This window comes from Crocodylus porosus, unplaced genomic scaffold (assembly GCF_001723895.1).
Source record: "Crocodylus porosus isolate Cpor-Errol unplaced genomic scaffold, CroPor_comp1, whole genome shotgun sequence".
Taxonomy (NCBI): Eukaryota; Metazoa; Chordata; order Crocodylia; family Crocodylidae; genus Crocodylus; species Crocodylus porosus.
This window is the reverse complement of record NW_017728913.1, coordinates 9562309-9582517: the sequence shown is the minus strand read 5'-3', so window position 1 is coordinate 9582517 and position 20209 is coordinate 9562309. Positions and strand designations below refer to the sequence as shown.

Here is a 20209-nt window from a genome sequence, read left to right as displayed (position 1 = left end):
ATTTCATCAAGATTTATGCAGAAAGTGAAACCTTTCTAGAACTTTAGCACTTTTATCTTCCAATTGACAATCAACTGTGAATGTTTATTGCTTTTTGAGGGGAAACCATTTATTCAGTTAGTAGCTAATGTCTGGCTTGAATTTTTAAACTGTTTTTCACAGCAGCAAGTTAGCTAGGTAGTAGGGGAAGAAACTTTAATTGAGAAGAAGCAAAATAATCTAGACGAGTATTAAACTTTTCTTTAAGACAGGACACTTATTTATTTTCAGAACATTTTTAATAAGTTTATGTTGTACACCATTATCAGTAGTTTCTACTGTATCAACTGATCGCCAGCTCTAAAACTCGTAATAGCTCACCTACTACACCGCCGAAGATTAAGTTGAGACCAGTAGTCTTATTAGTTCTTTGGGTGGTAATGGGAAGATAAAGCCTTTCATCTCTAGACCTTCATTTCAAATCCATAGCAAGTTAGGGGTAACCACCTATTGTTGCCGGTATAGTTGGTTAATGGTCTTTGAACCAAATTTCTTAATCTCTTTCTTGGGGAACAAGCATCTACATCACTTAAATTGTGTTAAGGGTGTTAGTTAGCAGTCTTGTTGATAGACTTAAAAGAGGAACCTAGGCTTGATTGAGCCTGGAGATTTAGTTAGCTATTTACTTCTATAAGTACAACTCCATTTAAGTAGCTCCCTGATTTTTTTTGATTTTTTTTTTTTTAATTGTTGCTTCTATGTAGATTTGGGGTATGTGCGTGAGATACTGTAGAGGAGCCACAACATCTGTGAACCAGTTCTCTGAAAAAGTAGTGGCTTCTGTTTTGATATCTAAGAGCATACATCATTAATACAAACAAATGGCTAGGAGCAAACAAATGTTTCATACCTTCATGATATATGTAACCATCAACCCAAGGAGAAAGAAATATTTTTTTTTAACAGCATCTTGTGAAATGAGCACCAGTCTGGTCTGTCTTCATTATAGCATGGTTTATTAAGATAACTACACTTTAGTTTCCATCTGCCTTTAAATGTGTTACAATTATCCTTCTTGTGAGGTGCATTTTCTTGCCTTTGAAACTAGCCAGATGTCTGAATTCAAGAGAGCAGTACAGTGATCTAGTAGTCCAATATGTTAGGAGATTGCTTCTATAATGATTTACAGTTCTGCCTTTGCTGTTTCTCCCTTTTCATGTTGCTTGTTATTTCTTATCCTCTTCTTTTCTAAAGCATCAAATGTGGGTTTCTGTGTGCTACATTGGGCTTCAAATATGTTGGCCATTTTCTGTCTATACAGCAGTAGCTACTGCCCCTTTCCTATGCCTGTAATGGTGAGTTTCAAGTAGATAAGGTAGTAAGAAGTAATTGTCCAACAGTTGTATGACATGTTCAATGCCACCATCCCCATGTCACTTGCATTTGATTTCAGCCTATCATCAGGCATGAGAACTTTAAGATGAATCTAAAATCTAGGACTGCAATGTTACAACACTGCAACAAAACTACCAGGGTAGTTAGTATGCTCTGGGGATGTGCTTGTAGGTGATGCATAGGGGGGCCCCAAGATTGGCTGCCGCCAAAGCTGTTGTTGGCTTCTGTGGGCGGTCACTAGCTGCACCGTCCCTCCATGCCAATGGCAGCTGCAGGCAGTACCTGCTCACCACCATTGTGCCCCCCCAGTTGTGGGAGGTACCAGTCGTTCGTCGATGTCTATCTTTTTTGTAGTAATTTGAATTGTAAGAGTAAATAGGTTTGTTTGTGAAATGAGTTATCTGTTGGAAATTGAGCTTGAATGCTTTCTATGAACCAAGGTGCATGGGAAAAGAACTTCTATTTTTTGCAATGTAATGATGTAATTTATATTAGTTGCTTTTTATTTCCTCTTAAGAATGTTAGAGATGGCATACCAGGTCAGACCACAGGTCCATCTAGCCTAATCTCTAGTATCTCACAGTGGCAGTGTGTAGACACTGAGTAGGTATAAAGAGACCAAGAGTATGTAGGTATAAATAGTCTGTTGTCTCTGTGGAGGGTAGTAAGAGTGAAGGGGTAACAAAATGGCAGATGAAGTTCAATGTTGATAAGTGCAAAATGAAATTCATGTGAAAACATTATCTGAGATGCACATATATGATGGGCAGGCTCTATACTACCTGTTGCTGTATAACAAAGGGATCTTGGAAGTGTTGTGGATAGTTGTTTGAGATCACCAGCCAGTCAAAAAGCAAGCAGTTAGCAGTGAAAAAAGGCAAGTAGAATGTTAACAATTGAGAATGGGAATGAAAACAACACAGAATACATCTTTAAGGCACTGCATAAATTGATGATGCACCTATACCATGAACAGAGAATGCAGTTCTGTTCCAGCTCACCATGACGTAGTGGAGATAGAAAAGAAAAAGGAAAGGACAACAGGGATGCTCAGGGAGTATAGAGAGGCCTGTGAGCAAAGAGAAACTAAATAGACAGTGATTTTTCAGCTTAGAGAAAAGATAACTGGAGGGATAATATGGTGAATTTTCTGGAGAAAATAAATAAGGACATACTGTCTCTCAATGCTAGAAATAAGGGACATGCAATGAACTTATCAGGTAGATGTTTTTAAACAATCAAACAAAGGAAATTTTCTTTTCACATAGCATGCAATTAATCTGTGGAACTCATTGCTACAAGCTGATGTAGAGCAGGGGTTAACGTTTTTGGGCAGAGTGCCAAAAACACCCCAACCTTGACTTCCAAGATGTTGGGGTGCCAGGGGCAGATGGTGGGGAGGCCCAATCCTTGTTGTGACAGTGCAGCCTCAGTCCTTTCCCCACTCTCTGCTGGAGGCATGTGTGTACCTGCCACTGGCAGCAAGCCTGGCTGGGGCTCTGCAGAGCCTGGTGCAGTTGGTGGCAGCCTCCCCACCACCTGCTGTGAATAGTCTGGGCTCTGGTATGGGTGGAAAGGCGCTTCCTAGAGGCTGCGGCCAGCTGCACTGGGTCTGTGGAGCCCCAGTCCAGCTTGTTAGCAGCAGGTGAACACGCGAGTCAGGGCAGAAGGCAGGGAAGAGGCGGGAACTGCTCTGCTGCCACAAGAATCAGGCCCTGAGGCACAGGTGCACCTGCTGCCAGCGGTGATTCAGGCTGGGCTTGGCAGACTCTTATGCAGCTGCTTGCAGCCTCTCAGCAGCCTGCCACTGCCAGCCTGCGCTCTGGGCAGGCCCCTGCCACCTACTGTGGAGTATGGGCTGCTTGCGACTGCACTGGTGTCCATGGAGCCCCAGCTCAACTCATTGCCAGCAGCAGGTGCACGCCTGCCTTAGGGCAGATTGCAGGGAAGCTGTGAGGGGCCTGATCCTTGTAGCAATGCAACCCTGGCCCCTTCCTCATCATTCACCCTGAGGCATACATACCAATCAAAATGCCTTCACATGCCATGCTCAGGCACGTGTGCCTGGGGTAGACCGACCCCTGTTGTAGTGGCTTACTATTTAGTCAGGTTCAAGAGAACACTGGACAGATTCATGGATGATAGATCCCTGAGGTGGTATTAAATGTTCTAGGGCTTGAAATCTTAGAATTAGAACCTCCTAGGCCTCTGAAGGTAGGATAACCTCAAAAGTAAACTCTTCTTATTTAGACACTGAATTTCTGCCCATAGAGATTGTGTGGTACCTCTTTTATCAGGTAAGATTTCTAGCCCCTTTTATTCAATTTTATATCTTACATAAAATCACACTATCCTACTGATAATGATCTACTAAAACTAGTTTGTAATCTAGAATTTGTGTCCGATTGATTTTATTTTTTCAGCCAGGTTTCAGAGGTGCCAATTTTATCAATATTATTATTGAATGCTTGTTCACCTACCTTTTAATTTTTAGACTTCTGGCTGCCTACTTTTATGTGCCCTGTTGAGTTGGGAATGCTTACTCTGGTTGCCCTTCCTGCCTTATGTGAGCTCTATCACCCTTTTTTCCTATCCTTTTTGAGAGAATCTAGCATTATTATGACTTTATCCCTAAATGATGTGTCAGTCTGTATCATGTGCTTACTAATAGGCTTCCCCCCAGCTTTCAATTTAAAGACTTCTCTTTTTTATGACTGTGCCAGCACTCTGGTATCCTTTTGTCTTAAGTGCAGCTTATCCCTGCTTTCCCATAAGGATCCCCAGTCTTAAACAAATCTGGACTCCTCTCTATACTTTTCACATATAGAAACTCTGCAGTTCTGCTTTCCTGGGCCAGCATGTGGTACTGGAAGCATTCCAGAGAATGCCCTGAGTACCTGAGTGATGTTTCATGGCCTTTAGTTTCTTCCTTACAAACTTAAATTTTGCTTCCAAGACCTCTCTCCAACACTTCCTATAGTTGGTGCACAGCTGGCAAACAGTTGTGCACTCTCCTCCCCAGTACTCCTAGCAAGCCAGCCTTCTGAGGTCCTGGCAGGCAAGTCACCATGCAATCCCCCTTAACATGGCAGACAAAACTATCTTATAGTCCTAATAATCAAATCCTCCACTACTAAAGCCTTCCATCTACACACTAGGGTCCCTTCCCCCAAGGGATATCCTCAGTGTAAGGGGATACTGGAACTTCATGTGGACACTGGGTCAGATATGGAAACTTTTTCTTCCTCTCCAGCTTGCTGCCTCATATCTTGTACCTTCATACTTCATGGCATCACTTGGGGACTGACCTGTTATGTCCCAAAAGGTCTCATCTGCATACCTCTCTACTTCTCTTTTCTGCTCCAGTTTAGCTACATTCAGGCCCTACCTAGCCCCAAGTGCCAGAAGTTCCTTTTAATGTTTGCCAACGTATGCCATGTCTCTTCTGAGAAGGTAATCATGTGTATAGAACTCAGTGCAACAAACTGGGCAACCTCTACCCCACTGCTTTTCTTCTACCTGCATTCTGTTGAACTTTTTGGGAAGGTGGAGGTTGTCTTGTTCTCTTCCTTTTTGTTTATGGAATAGTTTTATGTGTAGGTTCTTGTTGGTTTTGGGTTTTTTTCTTTCTTTTAATTGCTTTTTGGAAATACTCTGCAGCCTGTTCCTTGTGCAGCCAGAACTCCTGCTGCAGCGCAAACTCTCTTCATCTATTCAGCTCTCTCCTCTGTCCTGAGGTATAATCACTCTGTGCTGGGGCACTCTGAGTACAATCAGACTGATCTCAGAGGAGTCTTTGGTTTTAGATCTCTGGCTAGGCATTAGCTGTAACTATCAGCTAGCAAGCAATTTATACTTGGCCTCTACAAAGAAGCCTCGGGTCCACTCTGGATCAAGAAGTCCAATCACTGTCGCAGTGTCACAATATGCAGAAGGGACAGTAGTGGTTCCATTTCCATTAGACTGCTTTTGGACCAATATAGCTTTGAATTTAAAAAACGTATTCATGTCAAATATACAATGTAGGAATTTGAAACTACTACGATCTTAGTCTAATGTTTACCTGAGGGTTATTCAGCAAAGTTTAAAAACTCTTACTCTGGGCCCTGGCACATGTTACATATAAGGCAGCATGAAGGTGTTAAATGCATTATAAATAATAAACTAGCCACATATTGAAGCCAATTTATGATATAATAATATAGCAAATGAGCCATAAAGCTGTTCCACATATAATGTGGCTTGTTTGAGTTGCATCTTAAGTTGAATGTGTGGCATGTGGGGCTGAGCCATGACAGAATCTAACACTCAGCTGAGCATAGGGATCCAGCATGGGGCAACACCAGGGTCTGGGATACAGTCCAATCGGTGGGATCAGTGTGGGGGCAGTACTGGGTCCTGGACCTAGTATTTTTGTCTGATTCCCCCGAGGCAGATGAGGGGATGCTGTGAAGCCAATATCAGGGACCCCCACCTGCACATCCACTTTAGTTCCCAGGGCCCTTTGGCTCCACAGCACCACACTGGGAACCTCGGATTCCCTGTGCCTGGCAACCTGGCAGAGGTTCAGGGCGTGGAGTTCTGACAGTCAGCTGATTGTTGGCCTGGATGAAACAGGCCCATTCTCAAACCAGACCTGGGGCTTTCCCAGCTGGGACCAACAATCAGCTGATTGTCAGCTCCATCCCCTGGACTGCACTAAGGATTCAAATGTACCAGAGCTGGTTCGAGTCCTCTCTAAGGTCTCAGTGGCCAGCTGACAAACAGTTGATTATCAGCCAGGCTGGACCTTCAGGCACCCCTCTTTCAATTTGCCAGTGCAGGGGGAGTTCAGGATTATGATCACAGGCTCCCCCTGTAATGGCAAGTCATAATGATGCCATTGCAATCTGATCACTGATTCCACAATCGCCTCTCCTATCACACTTGTATGGCATGACAGGAGGCATGATTGTTGGAATCAGGGATCAAATCCTATTGCGCCATGAAATGAATGACTGCCAGCAGCTGTGGTTCTAAGAAGTGGTTTAAATCTATCTCAATTTATGTGATGTTACTCTATCTTTCCCTTTAAAAGAGTGTAAATGTAACTATGAGTATGTAATGTGTTCTCTAAGTTTATGAACTATTTCAATCTAGCTAAATTTTATAATCTAGGTTGTGACTGGAGCTGGTTTTAATCCTATTTAGCAAAGCTTTATAATGTAAAGTTTAGTTTGAAGGTTTTATTCTACTAGGCCTAATCCAGATAAAATTAGATAGATGAATAAATAAGATCAGTGATTGAAAGCAGACTAAAATATCCACTTATCTTAGATTTTAAAGCCCTAGAATCTAACTTTTATTTTTAGCTGTTTGTAAGTACCATTGTGTCATTAGCAGTTGCATGCAAATAAGGTGAACAGGCTTAAATTTGAGCCTGCAAGCTTGAGGAATTCTTGAAAAACAATAAAGAAATACTCTGAGAAAATATTTAATTGGAAGTAGTTGTCTTTGTACATTCAGTACCATTACTAAGGATCCACTCTGGGCCATGCTAGTGGGGCCCCAACTCACGCAAATCATATAACTGACAATTCATAAACCCTTCTTGGTCCCATGAGAAGTAGACAGGAATGCATGTTACACATGCACTTAGGCTAATTGACTACTTATGTTCATTGATCCAGTCCATATAGCACCTTCAGCCCATATGGCAACCTTTAAATAGGGCCAGAAATTTGTCTAGTCAGACATCCAGTTAGTAGAGGGCAGTAGAGTGTTTTCACAATCCAATTTCTTAGTAGTTTGCATCATAAAATGGTGCTCCTACAACAGTCTGATACTATCAGTCAAAATTTGACAGCCCGTGGCTGCAATGTCAACTCTACCTCAAAGGTATGGAGGTTCGATAATGTAGCACTTCTTATTTTTTAACTGATTTCAGTAGTAATTTGATAAATTTTATCAAACTGTTAGGTTAGTAAATGTGGATTATATTGCTATTAAAGTGCATAAATGTCACAGCAATCTGTTCTTACAACAGAGGCTCACAATTAAAGATTACCCTAGAGGCTAATGCTTCATTTCTGTACAACTGCTCAGTAGGTTATTTTCTGTGAAAGGGGTAGATTTTCTTTTTGCTATATACTTGGTTGCCTCAGGCGTTAATCCCCAAATAAACAAATCTAGTAGTTTACATGTGGTTATTCATGAATAAGCAATATAGGTGTGAGGGGCATGGTATTTTATACAAATTAATTTTGCTGAATATGTTGAATTATGGCTCAGAATAATACTTTATGCTGGAACCCATTGTTCTCTCTAATTTTTCTAATAATTTGAGCATAGTTACTTAACATCTCTTATAAATTTTAATTGTTATTAAGAAGAATGGCATCACTTAATTCCATCAAAAGTGCAGAGAGATAAATGGATGACAAATTAATAATTTAACATCTTTACATAATACTGTAGCACAAAATACCAGAAGGATTGATGGCAGAAGAGGTTAACAAATTTTAGCAGCTTCCATTAGCTTTTCATTGTCATATGTTTGTGGTGCTGACTGAAATAAGCTTTGTAGGAGATCTCAGTCTAGGGAACTAATTACTTGTGCCGATTGCCATACTGATGAATAGGCCCTCATTGTATCATTCCCCTGAAGACGAGGAACAGTCTGTGATTCACGACTGCATCCTGGCTGATATTTGATAATAATTTTAACAGATAAATGTAGGAAGGCAGAATGATGAAGTGCCTATCCATGCTCTACGACTATCAAAGGCATGCACGTAGCCAGCTGTGTTCTGCCTTTTTTCTATAATTGCCAATGGAGAATTTTAAGTTAATAGCGAGCTTTGACTAAATGTAGGTCTTCCCAGGTTTATAAAAATCTTGCTCTGTTTAATTATTCAATAATACTTTGATTTTATAATCAAAATAGGTCAAATCTTGGCATCGTTCAAATGCCTCATATAGAATATAAAAATAAGACAGCAAGGTATTTCAATAAAAAGAGATACTAATCAGTATTTTTCAAAAGTGACAAGTTGGGACAATAAAAGAGATGAATATTCTTTTTCAGGAATAGGAATTTTATGCAAATAAATAAAAGGGTGTGCCTCAATTGCACGCAATCTATTATTTTTAATAATAAAAATCTTGCGTTTTAACATTCAAGTTAGAGACTGTCTTTGTACAGTGGATTTTAGTACTTCAGTTATTTTCGTTAGAAAGCTTGATTTATCTTTTAACTTTGATTTTTAACAAAAAGTTCCTAGCTTCATTTAGATTTAATCTGCAGAATTAAGAGAATATGGGTACCTTGTTTTTAACATTTTGATCTGTGAATTATCCAAGCTATTCATCTGTTACTGTTGATGAGTACACCGTTTATTAGCTCATGTTTTCTATTTACTGTTCTAGCAGAAGTTTGTTATATTAAGAAACAAAATTAGTATTTTGCAGGTGGGGCACACAGGTTTTCAGGCTGTAGATGTATAGTGATTGTTGTGTGTTGTAGGCATTTTTTTTAAAGTGTGTATGTATATATGTATGTATGTATTTATTTATTTATTTTGTTGTACTGGAAATTGGTATTTTTGTACATTTGCTTGGCTAAAATATTAGTTTACAATGGCACTCATTCATGATCATCTAACAAGATAGTAACTGGCATTTATATATGACCATATTAAAAAGATCTACGTATATTTGGAGCAGGCAATGGGAAATAATGAATTTGATATAACCTTTTCTAGATGTAATTTTTTAAAGTATGCCTTCAATATACCAATTATTGCACATCATAACATGTAGTTTTTAATTAAATGCAAAAACATGACTACATAAAACAGAAATCCAATCTGATTTGCTTGAAAATAGATTGCTGTTTCACTCTCCTGGAATGGTTTATTTAAAAACAGTAAATGGAAAAGAAATGCAGTTTCTTGTGTTGTTCTAAGCCTCAGGGGCTAAATGTAATGAATATTTTAAGAGATTATTTTAATTAAATTCCTGCACATCTAAACAGAGTAATATTTTATTATCACATACATAACCATGTAACTGAGGTATTCATTAAAGTTAACACTTTCTGGACCAAGAATTCATGGTATGATTTACTGACCTTGTGCAAAAAGGCACAAATTAGGAAGAAAAATGAAGGGGGACAGACTTTGATTAATATAGGTAATGCTATACCATATTTATAATAGCCTTTTCCCTATTCTGGTTTATAAATGCAGTCACTGAGAAAGGTGCCCTGCTGAGGCTGAAATGAGGCTGAAATCGGAGCACATGCCACTAGAGTGTGGGGAAACTGATCACACTGTCAGCAATTCATTTCAAAATGATGTATTTAGTGCTCATTTCACCTTCCAAGAAAAAAGGGAAAGGAGTTCCTTAGACTGGAAGGTGATATTGTTATTTTCAAGGACATACCTAAGTAAAAGATTGGAGAAAGGGGGGGAGGTTAAGGGGAGAAAAAAAGGAGGCAGAGCAAACAAGGAGTGCTTTATGCAGAAATTCAGTGCTACCATGCTGTTTGATAATTGCTAACATATGTGGCTCCTCTGTTTCATTGTAGTCGTCCTCGTGAGTTCTGGCGCCTTGACTACTGGGAAGATGACTTGCGGCGCCGGCGACGATTTGTGCGTAACCCCCTTGGATCGACACATCCTGAAGCGACACTAAAAGCAGCCGTAGAACATGGTCAGTGTAAAAACTGCTTCTTGCCAATAGCAGCAGGTATAGTACATGGCGATGAAGATTAGACCTACATTCCTACTAGACACTGTAAAATTGCTCCACGTTCCAAAGGCTTGTCATTGCTTTCAAACATGTTCAGCACAAAGATAAATTGACCAGTATTTTTCATAAACAATGTTAGTATCTGTTAAATCTCTTCTTAATTATATCTTAATAGAACCTGTGTGCGTGTATGTCAGACGTATAATGATTACGCATACAGTTCTCATTACTAAAGAGCAAAGGTGGATGCAATTTTTCCACTAATCCCTGGACATGTTTTTTGTGGTAAATTACTTATTTATGTTTTAGCAAGTTGAATAGTAAATATTTCCCTTTGAGAAATCCCTACCAATTACTTTAATTAGCTTTAGTGTAAAAAGGAAAGCATTTATAAAGCTAAATACATTTCCAGGCATGCTTGTGTTTTTACCTCCTAAATTTTAATATGAGAATTAAGCAAGGGAATCAGAGTAACAAATGGTAAAATGCAAGACATAGTCCAAACAGCAATTGGTAAGTAATAGTATTGATGCCTTGATGAGGAAAACAGTATTTTAATCTGTTCATATGTACATATTTCACATCTTATTAGCAGAGGGGTCTTGATATGTGCATTTCCATTTCCATTCAGATGTGCATCTCCAAAATTCCAATTTTAGTAACAGCTTTAAAAGCTCTTTGATAAACTAAAAGAAATGAAATAAGCAAAGCACTTAATTGTTCCATTTGGCTTATAATTTTAGTTCAGTCATACATTTACATTTATAGTGTTATGACTTTGCTAATTAAGGTGCATTAATAAAGTGAAAAAACCCCTTGGAGTTAGTTAATATGGTTTCAGTTAATATGGTTTCATAACAACAGAAGTATTTTTTATGAAACAATTATTTAATTTAAATTATTTAGCAAACCTGGTCTTTTTTAATTTACAAATTCAATACATATTTTACACACCTTTTATATACACTTTGAACACTAGTTTTAAATCCATAAATCTATTGTTGTGGTTGTAGAAGAGCATTATCATCTTAAAGTTTGGCCTCAGCCAAACATCTTAACCTCTTGCACTCAGCCTTAAAGAGCCATTTCTGGAAGAAAATGTCTACAATATGTCAGCAGATATAATGCCAAATGTGACATCAGTCCTTTAAAATAAATGACCATACAGAGAATAGTCAATAAAGTGATCTAAAAGCAATAATGGTCCCAAAGCCCTACATCTTTTCCTATAGAAGGAGGAACAAGATGTAGAATTAATTAGGCCATTTCTGCTGTGGGGCTTGTTGTTAATTTTGAGCGTTGTTTCTACAGGGTAGGTTTCAAGGGCATAAGATGTCTCTTGGCTAATGATCCTTACATTAAGAAGAACTGCCTCCTTTAAAATTACACGCAGTCTCCATAAAATAGATCTTGTCACAGATGTTATGAGTTCTTCTTGTATTTATAATGTTGCATTTTAAAAGGGATAGCTTTTCTTTCAAACTTCCTATACTTTTGTTTATCAAAATATAAAAACTATGCATATTTTTTTAGTATTTTAACTGTGAGATATTGAGACGGTATCTTTAGCTGAACACACAGTCCTTTCTTTATGAACAAATAGACTAAAATAGTTACTCGTCTCTCCAATAAATGGGCCATTTTTCAATAACCTGAATTCCATTTTAATTTTAATACTTATTACTCTCATTACTTATTTCCAGTTAAATTGTTATCATTTCAGTCTCTTAAATGTAGGGTTTGAACATAAACTAGACACAATTCATTTACCCATCTGTGTGGTTTCTAAAAATGTACATAAAAGTAGGCAAATTAAGGAGGTTATTAGTATTGATGAGAAGCACAATATTTAGGTTATGTCCTGACATTTCTTCTCTGAGAAGGTCAGAAATGGGTGATGAAAAAAAACAAGTAGTAGTATGATCAGGAACATAATCATAACATATTTAAGAAGTTGTTAAAAGGAAAATGTCACAAGATGCAAATACAAATTAAGTGGGTCAATTTAGGAAAAGATAGAGCAGGCCCCTATTTGAAATAGTAGCATATTAATATAACCTTCTGAATTGCTGTGAGAAAACAGTCCTCTCAATACAAATATAGAAACATTTTATATTATAATAACAAAGAAAAATATGAAACAATTTTGGATTTGAAAATTCCATCCTTTGAGATTCTGGTGACCAGTCTTTGAGGCTTGGTTCTCATGGGTTCAGATGTCACTGGAATTCTCAGTGGAATAGAACTTGTGTTCTGTGGGGTGTCATTAATAATTTATCATGAAACATTCTATTTCAATTAAATATGCACTTCTTTGAAGCAAATAGACTTTTTAAAGAGATTTCCCCCACCTTTTAAAAACTTATTTTTCCACGTTAGCCTACTCTGACATCAAACATAAGGGATTTTGTCAAGAGATGAGTTTGTGAAACACAAGTCTTTAAGTATAAAGAACAAAAAAGGAAAGTACTGCATTAAACATATCTGAAAACATTGTATTTTCAGCAACCGTTTCACTGTTAAGAGAGGCTTTATATGCTGTTTAGATTTTGATACTGCTAGGCTTATCAAATACAATCAAATGTAGGCCCTGCTGCAGAAAGCTCACAATCTGAAATAGTGAAAAAGATTCAAAGATGATAGGAAGCCTAGACACAGTACAGTAAAGCCTGCAGAGAACAACAGCAACAAAAAGCAGCTCTCTTGCAGCCCAGTTATGTTTTAAAAGCAAGAACCCATCTTTTTCCAGGGATTGATTTGATTTGAAGGAGAGCCTCTGGTGCAGAGGTGGCAGAGTAAATACCTGAAGACTAATGTTCTCTGTTCAGACAATCAATACCAGCCCCCTGACTATACTTCTGGCTACCTTCTAGTTAAAAACAAATTTTTTAATTCTGACAATTTAATTGCCCTTCCCAAGTTCACATTAACTTGCTTGGGAAAAAGGGCTTTAGGTAATTTTTCAAAGAAAAAGAGAACCTCCAATATGGTTATTTATAAAAGTCAGTCTTAGAACTGTGTGTGTGGGGAGGAGGGGGGGAGAAGAGGGGGTGCTCTAGGAGGGAGGATTAAATATTTTTATCTTGCTTTAGAATTTGAATACAAAGTATCCTAGAATAATAAATAATAGGTATAGAAAGTGAATTTCCTTTGTGGAAATTAGCAGCATCAGGCATATATGAATATTTTAAAGTTGAACCTCAAAAATCTTTTTGAAATAAATTATTTCAAAATCTTTCTAAAAGAAAATGATTTAAAATATTTTCAACATTTAATTAAAAATATGTTCTGTTTGGATTAAACTATGCTTCTATGGTATTTTCAATTGAAATATATTTCAGATTGTATGAGTTTATGACCATGGACAAAAAGGGTGATTAGCTAGTCAATTTTCATTACCTAATACGGAGTGGGAAAAAATAATTTTAAAATATTGTTTCTTCAAATGTTTCATTTAACCAGGTGGGGTGTTACTGAATGAAAGGAGGAAGAAATATGTTTTTAATTATTATGAGAGTTTAAAAATTAGTTTAAATGAACATTATCAGATTAAAGATTTTAAAATTAAATATTTCCTTGCTTCCTCCTTTCACTGAATTTATCAGCTCAACATACTGGTAACATACTATTGGCTATATGTTGCTTTCTAATTATTTATCAAACTGATTCCTTAAACTATTCATTATTCTTAAACTACAAATATATGAGAGTTTAAAATTAAAAATCCTATTATTGTATGGAAAGATATACTTTTGTCAGTAATGCAAGATTCATTGAGACTTAGTTCCCAGTTCTGCAGTGAGGCTCTGCTTCATTAAAATTAGTAAGATTCTGTGTAACCACGGTGGGCTCCTTGCATAGAGTTCCTTGAGGGATAAGGGCCTTTGACCATAGTGGGAGCAGTATGTGTTTTTAAAACCTGATACTAGATATATATGATGACCACATCCCATACAATATGAATCATGCTTACAAGGGCTTCCAGTGTTAGAGTTGTGATTCTGAAAAGTGTTAACATAAGTATAGTCTTTGGGATCAGGGGCAAGTGGCTCAGGCCTTATCATGAAATGCAAGGGTTAGGGTTGTACAGGCCTGCAATAGACTAACTTAACTTTGCAAAATGTGTTTCTTTCATACTTCTAAACAGATTTACAAGAGTAAATTGTGTTTTTCCCTAAACACTTTTTACATAAGAGAATATTAGCTACTGGAAGGTAGAAAATTTGTAATACTTTTGAAGTGTCATCTGTTAGCATTTTGCTAAATTGATTACATGAATGAGCATGCACATGTAGGTATGTGTAAGCTAGATATATCTGTGGGTATGCTCTCATGCACACACACACAAACACATGTATACTTACAAAGAGAGAACTAGATGGGTTTGTTTATACATGTGTATAAATTAGGTGCATCTGTGTGGCTTTATCTCGTGAAATAAAATACATCTGCACTTGTACATGTGCTTTTGTGCATGTTTGTCTGTGCACGCACATTAGTCTTGAATTCAGTGTTGCAGTGTGCCAACAGATGATACTTCAAAATAATGTCACATTCTGCCCTCCAGGAACTACCATTTATTTGTTTGTAAATGCATATCCAAGCTTGTGCACATAAGTATATGCATGTATACTTGTATTTATATACAGGAGGGGACTGCAAATGCCTGCTAATAGATACGAGGAAATTCCGGAAGTTAAAACATTCACAAACTCTAGCTAAAACAACCAGTAGCCTCACATGTTTAGTTTGGAGAAAATATTAAAGCAAAATGCATTAGGAGTATTCATATTAATACAAAAGTTATATCTGAATGTTTGGGAAAAAGAGGATGGTAGAAGGGAGTTACTTTCTAGGTCTTCAGTCACCTTGCCATGGGAACTATTAGGTTGATTTTATTTTTTGTAATGACAGAGAGGGAGACTGCAGAAAATACTTGTAGGTTGACTAGTAATACCTTGTTTTGAGTCTAAAAGTCATACAGACAGATCTTGGCCTTCAAATTAAATCTTAAATAGGCAACAGGTATAGTTTGAGTTTGAAATGAGACCTTTGGTGTATTCTGCCTTTATTTCGCTGATGTCCTGATATACCAGAGAGTGACAATATCTGACATTTTCCTGTAAATGGAGAATCATATATGCAATGCAGATGTGGTTTATAAAACTAAATATAAAATCTCCCAGCATTTATGAACATATTCATTATCCTGTTTTGTAGTTGGAATAGTTTTGTCCTCATTTTAAAATAAATTATTAAACACTATACTGTTTAAAGCCACTAAATGCTAGTGCATGTGGTGTGTATTAGAATACTGTTGGTAATTTTACTGCTGCTAACTTAAAATCCTCAAGGGGGAGTTAATTACAGGAAAACCTTTCTAAATATCAGCTGCATATTTTCCATGACAAGAGTTTTTTCAACTCAGGTTGAACAATTCCAGAATCTGAGTTTTCTTTAGTTATATGAACTGATATATTTGAGTACAAAATAATATTTTCGGGGTGTGCAATGCACTCAGAGCTTTTCAAGGCAAAAAAAGGGTTATGTATGATGTGGAAAAGTGCTCTGATTTGAAAGAAATGATCATGCAGAAGAGAAGCAGTTTCATTCTGTTGGAAGTTAAAAATGAAAGTGGAAGTGGAAGGCCTAAATATAAACTAGGGCTATTGTTTCACATTCCACTTAAATAGTTTATTATTTGCAATTTATGTGCATATATTTACTTAACAATTTAAGCCATTGTATGTTGCCACTGGGGGATTGGCTTCTTCTGTAAATGTTTGCAGATTAACATTTTTTAAAAATAAGCCAGTGGAACCTCAAATCCTGTATGGCAGCAATCAGAGAAAGTCAGGAGCAATGTGTTGAAGTTAGTTGGGCCTGATGTGTTTGGCATATGGTTTTCAAAGGAGGTATGACCTTGTACATTCTTATTTAACAGGTTTTTAAGAACGAGCATTTTTGATCTTCAGGATCACTCTATAATTTCCTACCTGATCTGTAGCACTGAGCAACCTTTGCCTGGAAAGCGCCACCCTTCCCCTGGGCGTTGTTAGTACTATGAGCTGGAAATTTAAATAGGACAGTTTTCCCCTGGCACTGGAAAGAGAATAGGACTTCCCTGTGGAAGAAGCTGGCTTTCCTGGGGGAGCTGGAGGCCGATCCAAGCAGGGCGCAAGGGGGTGGTGTTGATAGTGGGGAGGGGGCTGTTCCCGACACGTTACAGTGAAATGCATTGTCATGTTACTACAAGGAGCGCCTGGCTCTGACATGCAGTACTTCATTACAAGGCGCAGGCTGAAATGCGCTTGCTAGTTGCAGCGGTAAAAAGGATTTTTCACCCCACTTTTTGAGGGTTGCTTCCCCCCGCTTTTTGCCACGGGCAGGGACACGTCTGTCCCTTGCCAGGCTCCCAGCACTGCGGCGATCGCAGGTGCACGCGGCGGGCGACTCTCTTCCCTTAGCGCCACGTCTGCAGGGCAGGGCTTGGGCGGCGGGGAGCAGGAGTCGTACTCGGCCAAATCCCCCCCTCACCCCCGCTCGGGCTCGGGAGGGGGCCGGCGGGTTTCACACGCGGCAGGTTCAGGGGCACACGGGGCGCGCAGACGCGCGCGGGCTGAGGCGGAGGGCGGGGGCTGCCCGCGGGTCCGGGCAGGGCAGGGCAGGGCAGGGCTCGCACCCCGCGTGGCGCCGGCCGGAGCCGCCTCGCTCAGTCCAGCTTGCGGGGGAGGGGGCACATGGAGCTGGAGACGCAGCCCGCACCCCGTCGCGGCATCATGCCCATGCGAGTGAAGCGCAGGCCCCTCTGGTTGAAGGACCCGCACAGCCCCCGGGCCTGGGCGGGGGGAAGAGCCCGACCCCTCTCTCTGCAGCCCCGGGGGGCCGCGGGCTGGCGGGCTGAGGCCGGGGAAACAGCACTGGGAGCGGCTCTGCCAGCCCCCGGCCCCAGGCTGCTCCCGGCTGGCACCGCTGCTGCTGCTGCTGCTGCCGAGACACAGCGAGGCCTTTCTGTTTCCTTTCAGCTCCCGAGGAAGACGTGCTGGTTAGGGGCAAGCAGTCCATCAAGAGCCAGGCCCTGGGAAACCAGAACTCCGAGAGTGAGATTCTCCTGGAAGGCGATGACGATACCCTGTCATCCATTGAAGAGAAAGACTTGGAGAACTTAACGGGTAACTCGAGCTACTTTCTTCCCCCCTCAGTCTCCTTTACTGCTTTTCACTGGGATCGCTCCCCTTGCATGGGACAGGCGTGAATGCCCTGCCAAGCTGGAGGTGTGGGCACCAACTGCAGCACACTGAGGAATCTCCCCGCCTCTGGCTTTTATACCCCTCTTGTTTTTATCCTACTGTTTTGTGGGGGTGTGTTTTTTTTCTACATGCCCTTTCTTAGGAAAAGTGGCTTCTCATTGAAGGGATTTCCCTTCTCCACTTTTGTCTAGTCCAGCTGTTCAAAGGCTGGGACTGGCAGGCAGCTGGGAAAGTTATTTAGAATGAAGGCCTTTCTCAAACTTTATTTTTGTGCATTTCAAATGTATGTCCCAATCTCTTTTTTTTTTTTTTTGTGGAGGAGTTTGTTCACTATATTAAAAGTTGGCTTCACTCTTGCCCTTCCCTCTTGCAGTCTATCCCTGTATCTGGCTTCCTTTCTTTACCATGAAAAAAAAGTTCAGTTTCATCAAATGTATTTTTTTTTCACTGTACTGGATATAAGCCTCTGTTAGATTTTTTTGCAATCAAAATGGATTAACTTCACTACTTAAATGTTCACAATTCAGACAGTGGCTTTGGATTCAGAGTATGTAACTTCTAGTTATAACTCCATTATTATGAGAGCAACACAGGCTACATGAAAGCGAGACTCCTTTACACTATTCCACTCAGCCATCTGGGTTCTGAGTGCACTCAAAATACATGTCGGTTTATAGGACAGAAGAATGTTTTTCCTGGTCAATTCTGGCTCCCTGAGAAGCAAGAAATATAATCTTCCCTGGTGATCACTATGTGAAGTTATTGGACATCTTGATGCCAATTCATTTACCCACTGCCTGAACTGTATGCCACTTCAAAGAAAAAAAAAGTTAAAAATACTAATTCAAGGCCATATACTGATCAGTGAAATAAAATGAAGGTAATGGGAGCATAATACAATGGTCTCTTATAGTGAATCTGTTCCCCTCTATCTCTAGCCTGCTCTCCAACAGCCTTCTGCCCCATCCCTTCTCTTTTATTATGCATTCATTGCTCCTAGTAATACATTCATACTGTAATAGAGGTGAAAGGGGAGTTTAATTATATAATCTTGACAATGGCAATAGGATTAAGAAGTAATCCTCACTAATAAAGTGGTGTGGGTTAGAAATGAAGTGGAAATTGTCAGGGGTCTTCTACAGGACCTAGGATGCCCCAGCTTCTGCAGCTGTCTGCTCACCCTGTAATTGAATGTCTGAGAGTGATTGAAAAAATGTTATTTCTCCTCTGGATTACATGCTAATGTACAGAGGGCAAAGGGAGACAGCAAAAGAACACAGAGCTGCTTATTTCATCTATTTGTGGGGATGAGCTTTGGGAAATCATGGCAGTTCTGTAGCTATCTGATGCCCATCTGCAAACACAATGTATTTGTACATTGGGAATAGAAGGTAAAGCTGCTCTGATCTCAGCAGAGCATCTCTTCTATTGTCCTAGTGGCACACATTAAGATTGATGCGAGATTAAAGACCATCACCCTCCTAACAATCGATGGAAATGACAATTCATCTGAATTTTTTGGCAGTTATTCACCCATTGATTACCTGAATGTGTGTACCTCATTTATAGACACTTTATTAATTCAGACCTGGGCATGTCACACTCATATTTTCCAATTGTTTTACAAGTTATACAATATACAGATAATATCGCTACAAAGTAGCTTAATTCCCTTCCCTCTCTTAATCAGTTGGATGACAAACCTAAGGTGTTTTTCCCTCTGTTCACGTTGTTTTATTTAATAGGTTCTGTATTGTTAGAACTGTGCTGAGCCTATTGTTTTCAGTAGTAGTCTGATTTGTCTCTGTGATAAGCCCTGTGGAGATGTGATTATTCCAATAAAAATTCATTCAGTTGGAAACCAACCCTCCAGCTGTTTACTCCCACAGTCCCCGAGCTACACTAACACTATATAGAATCCTTGAGCAATATTTAACAGTGGTCTAAAAAGCATTTTAAAAACATTTTGCTTTACAGTCCCTAGCACTGAGTGTTTAATCTTAACAATAGATTTCTACCAGGAATATGAGAGAGAACACATTTAGCTGGGGTAAGTTAGATAACTTTCACCATAGGCTTGTGTTCATCTTTCGAGAATTTGATGGAAACCTCCAGGTTTTTAATACACACATTTGAAATGAAGAGTTCAAGTCCTCTTTTATGCGTTTTCTCTGTTCTTTTAGTAACAAAAGGCAAAGGCTTATCAAAGTGTTGCAAAACTGGAATGTGGTAAAATAAAACTAGGTTCTGTTACAATATAACCACCTCCTTGGCATATGTAATATATGCACCAGTCTGCAGCTGTAGCTGCTTCAGTGTTTGACAGTGCAGAGCAACTGCAAATCTATTACACATGCATTTTCCTGGTTTTTAAGTTTGCTTTTTAAAGCTAAAATCTCCAGGATTTTTTTTACTTGTATTTTGCATTCAGAAAATAACCTACACAAGGTCTGCCTAACGCAGCCTATGCTTAGTCGGTGCTAGGCCCTTTGGGTGTTTTGAACCATGGTGGTGTTTTTGTGCTTTGGCAGGTCCAGTTAGCCTGTGTACACCAGCTCATCTTGTGGCACCCTCTGTAGTAGCGAAGGGCACTCTTTCCATCACCTCTTCTGAACTCTACTTTGAAGTAGATGAAGAAGATCCTAGTTTTAAGAAAATCGACCCCAAGGTAAGAGATTGTTGACCCCTCACTCTGAGAACTGATGACAAATTACACTAGACCTTTAATTCTTCATTCGCTTCCTCTACCTCTATCTGTCATAAGTATTCCTGCTTTGGTAAGTTTGTGACTGACCATGGTTAGTGAAGTTCATGTAAGTGAGAGGAGAAAAAGGTAGGTGGGGGTGGTGGAG

General features: G+C 39.2%; 1 protein-coding gene across 9 annotated transcripts in view; it reads left to right on the top strand.

Annotated features, from left to right (window-relative positions):
- Window positions 1-20209, top strand: part of LRBA (LPS responsive beige-like anchor protein) — a 580756-nt gene that overhangs the window by 321116 nt on the left and 239431 nt on the right. For 5 of the 9 annotated variants that reach the window (XM_019534464.1, XM_019534461.1, XM_019534460.1 and 2 more), the window contains exons 37-39: window positions 9944-10068; window positions 17133-17279; window positions 19889-20025. In XM_019534464.1, the coding sequence (XP_019390009.1) occupies window positions 9944-10068; window positions 17133-17279; window positions 19889-20025 (409 nt within the window). Of the gene's footprint in view, window positions 1-9943; window positions 10105-17132; window positions 17280-19888; window positions 20026-20209 lie in introns of all 9 variants that reach the window. The other 4 variants (XM_019534457.1, XM_019534459.1, XM_019534455.1 and 1 more) reach the window with 1 other exon arrangement.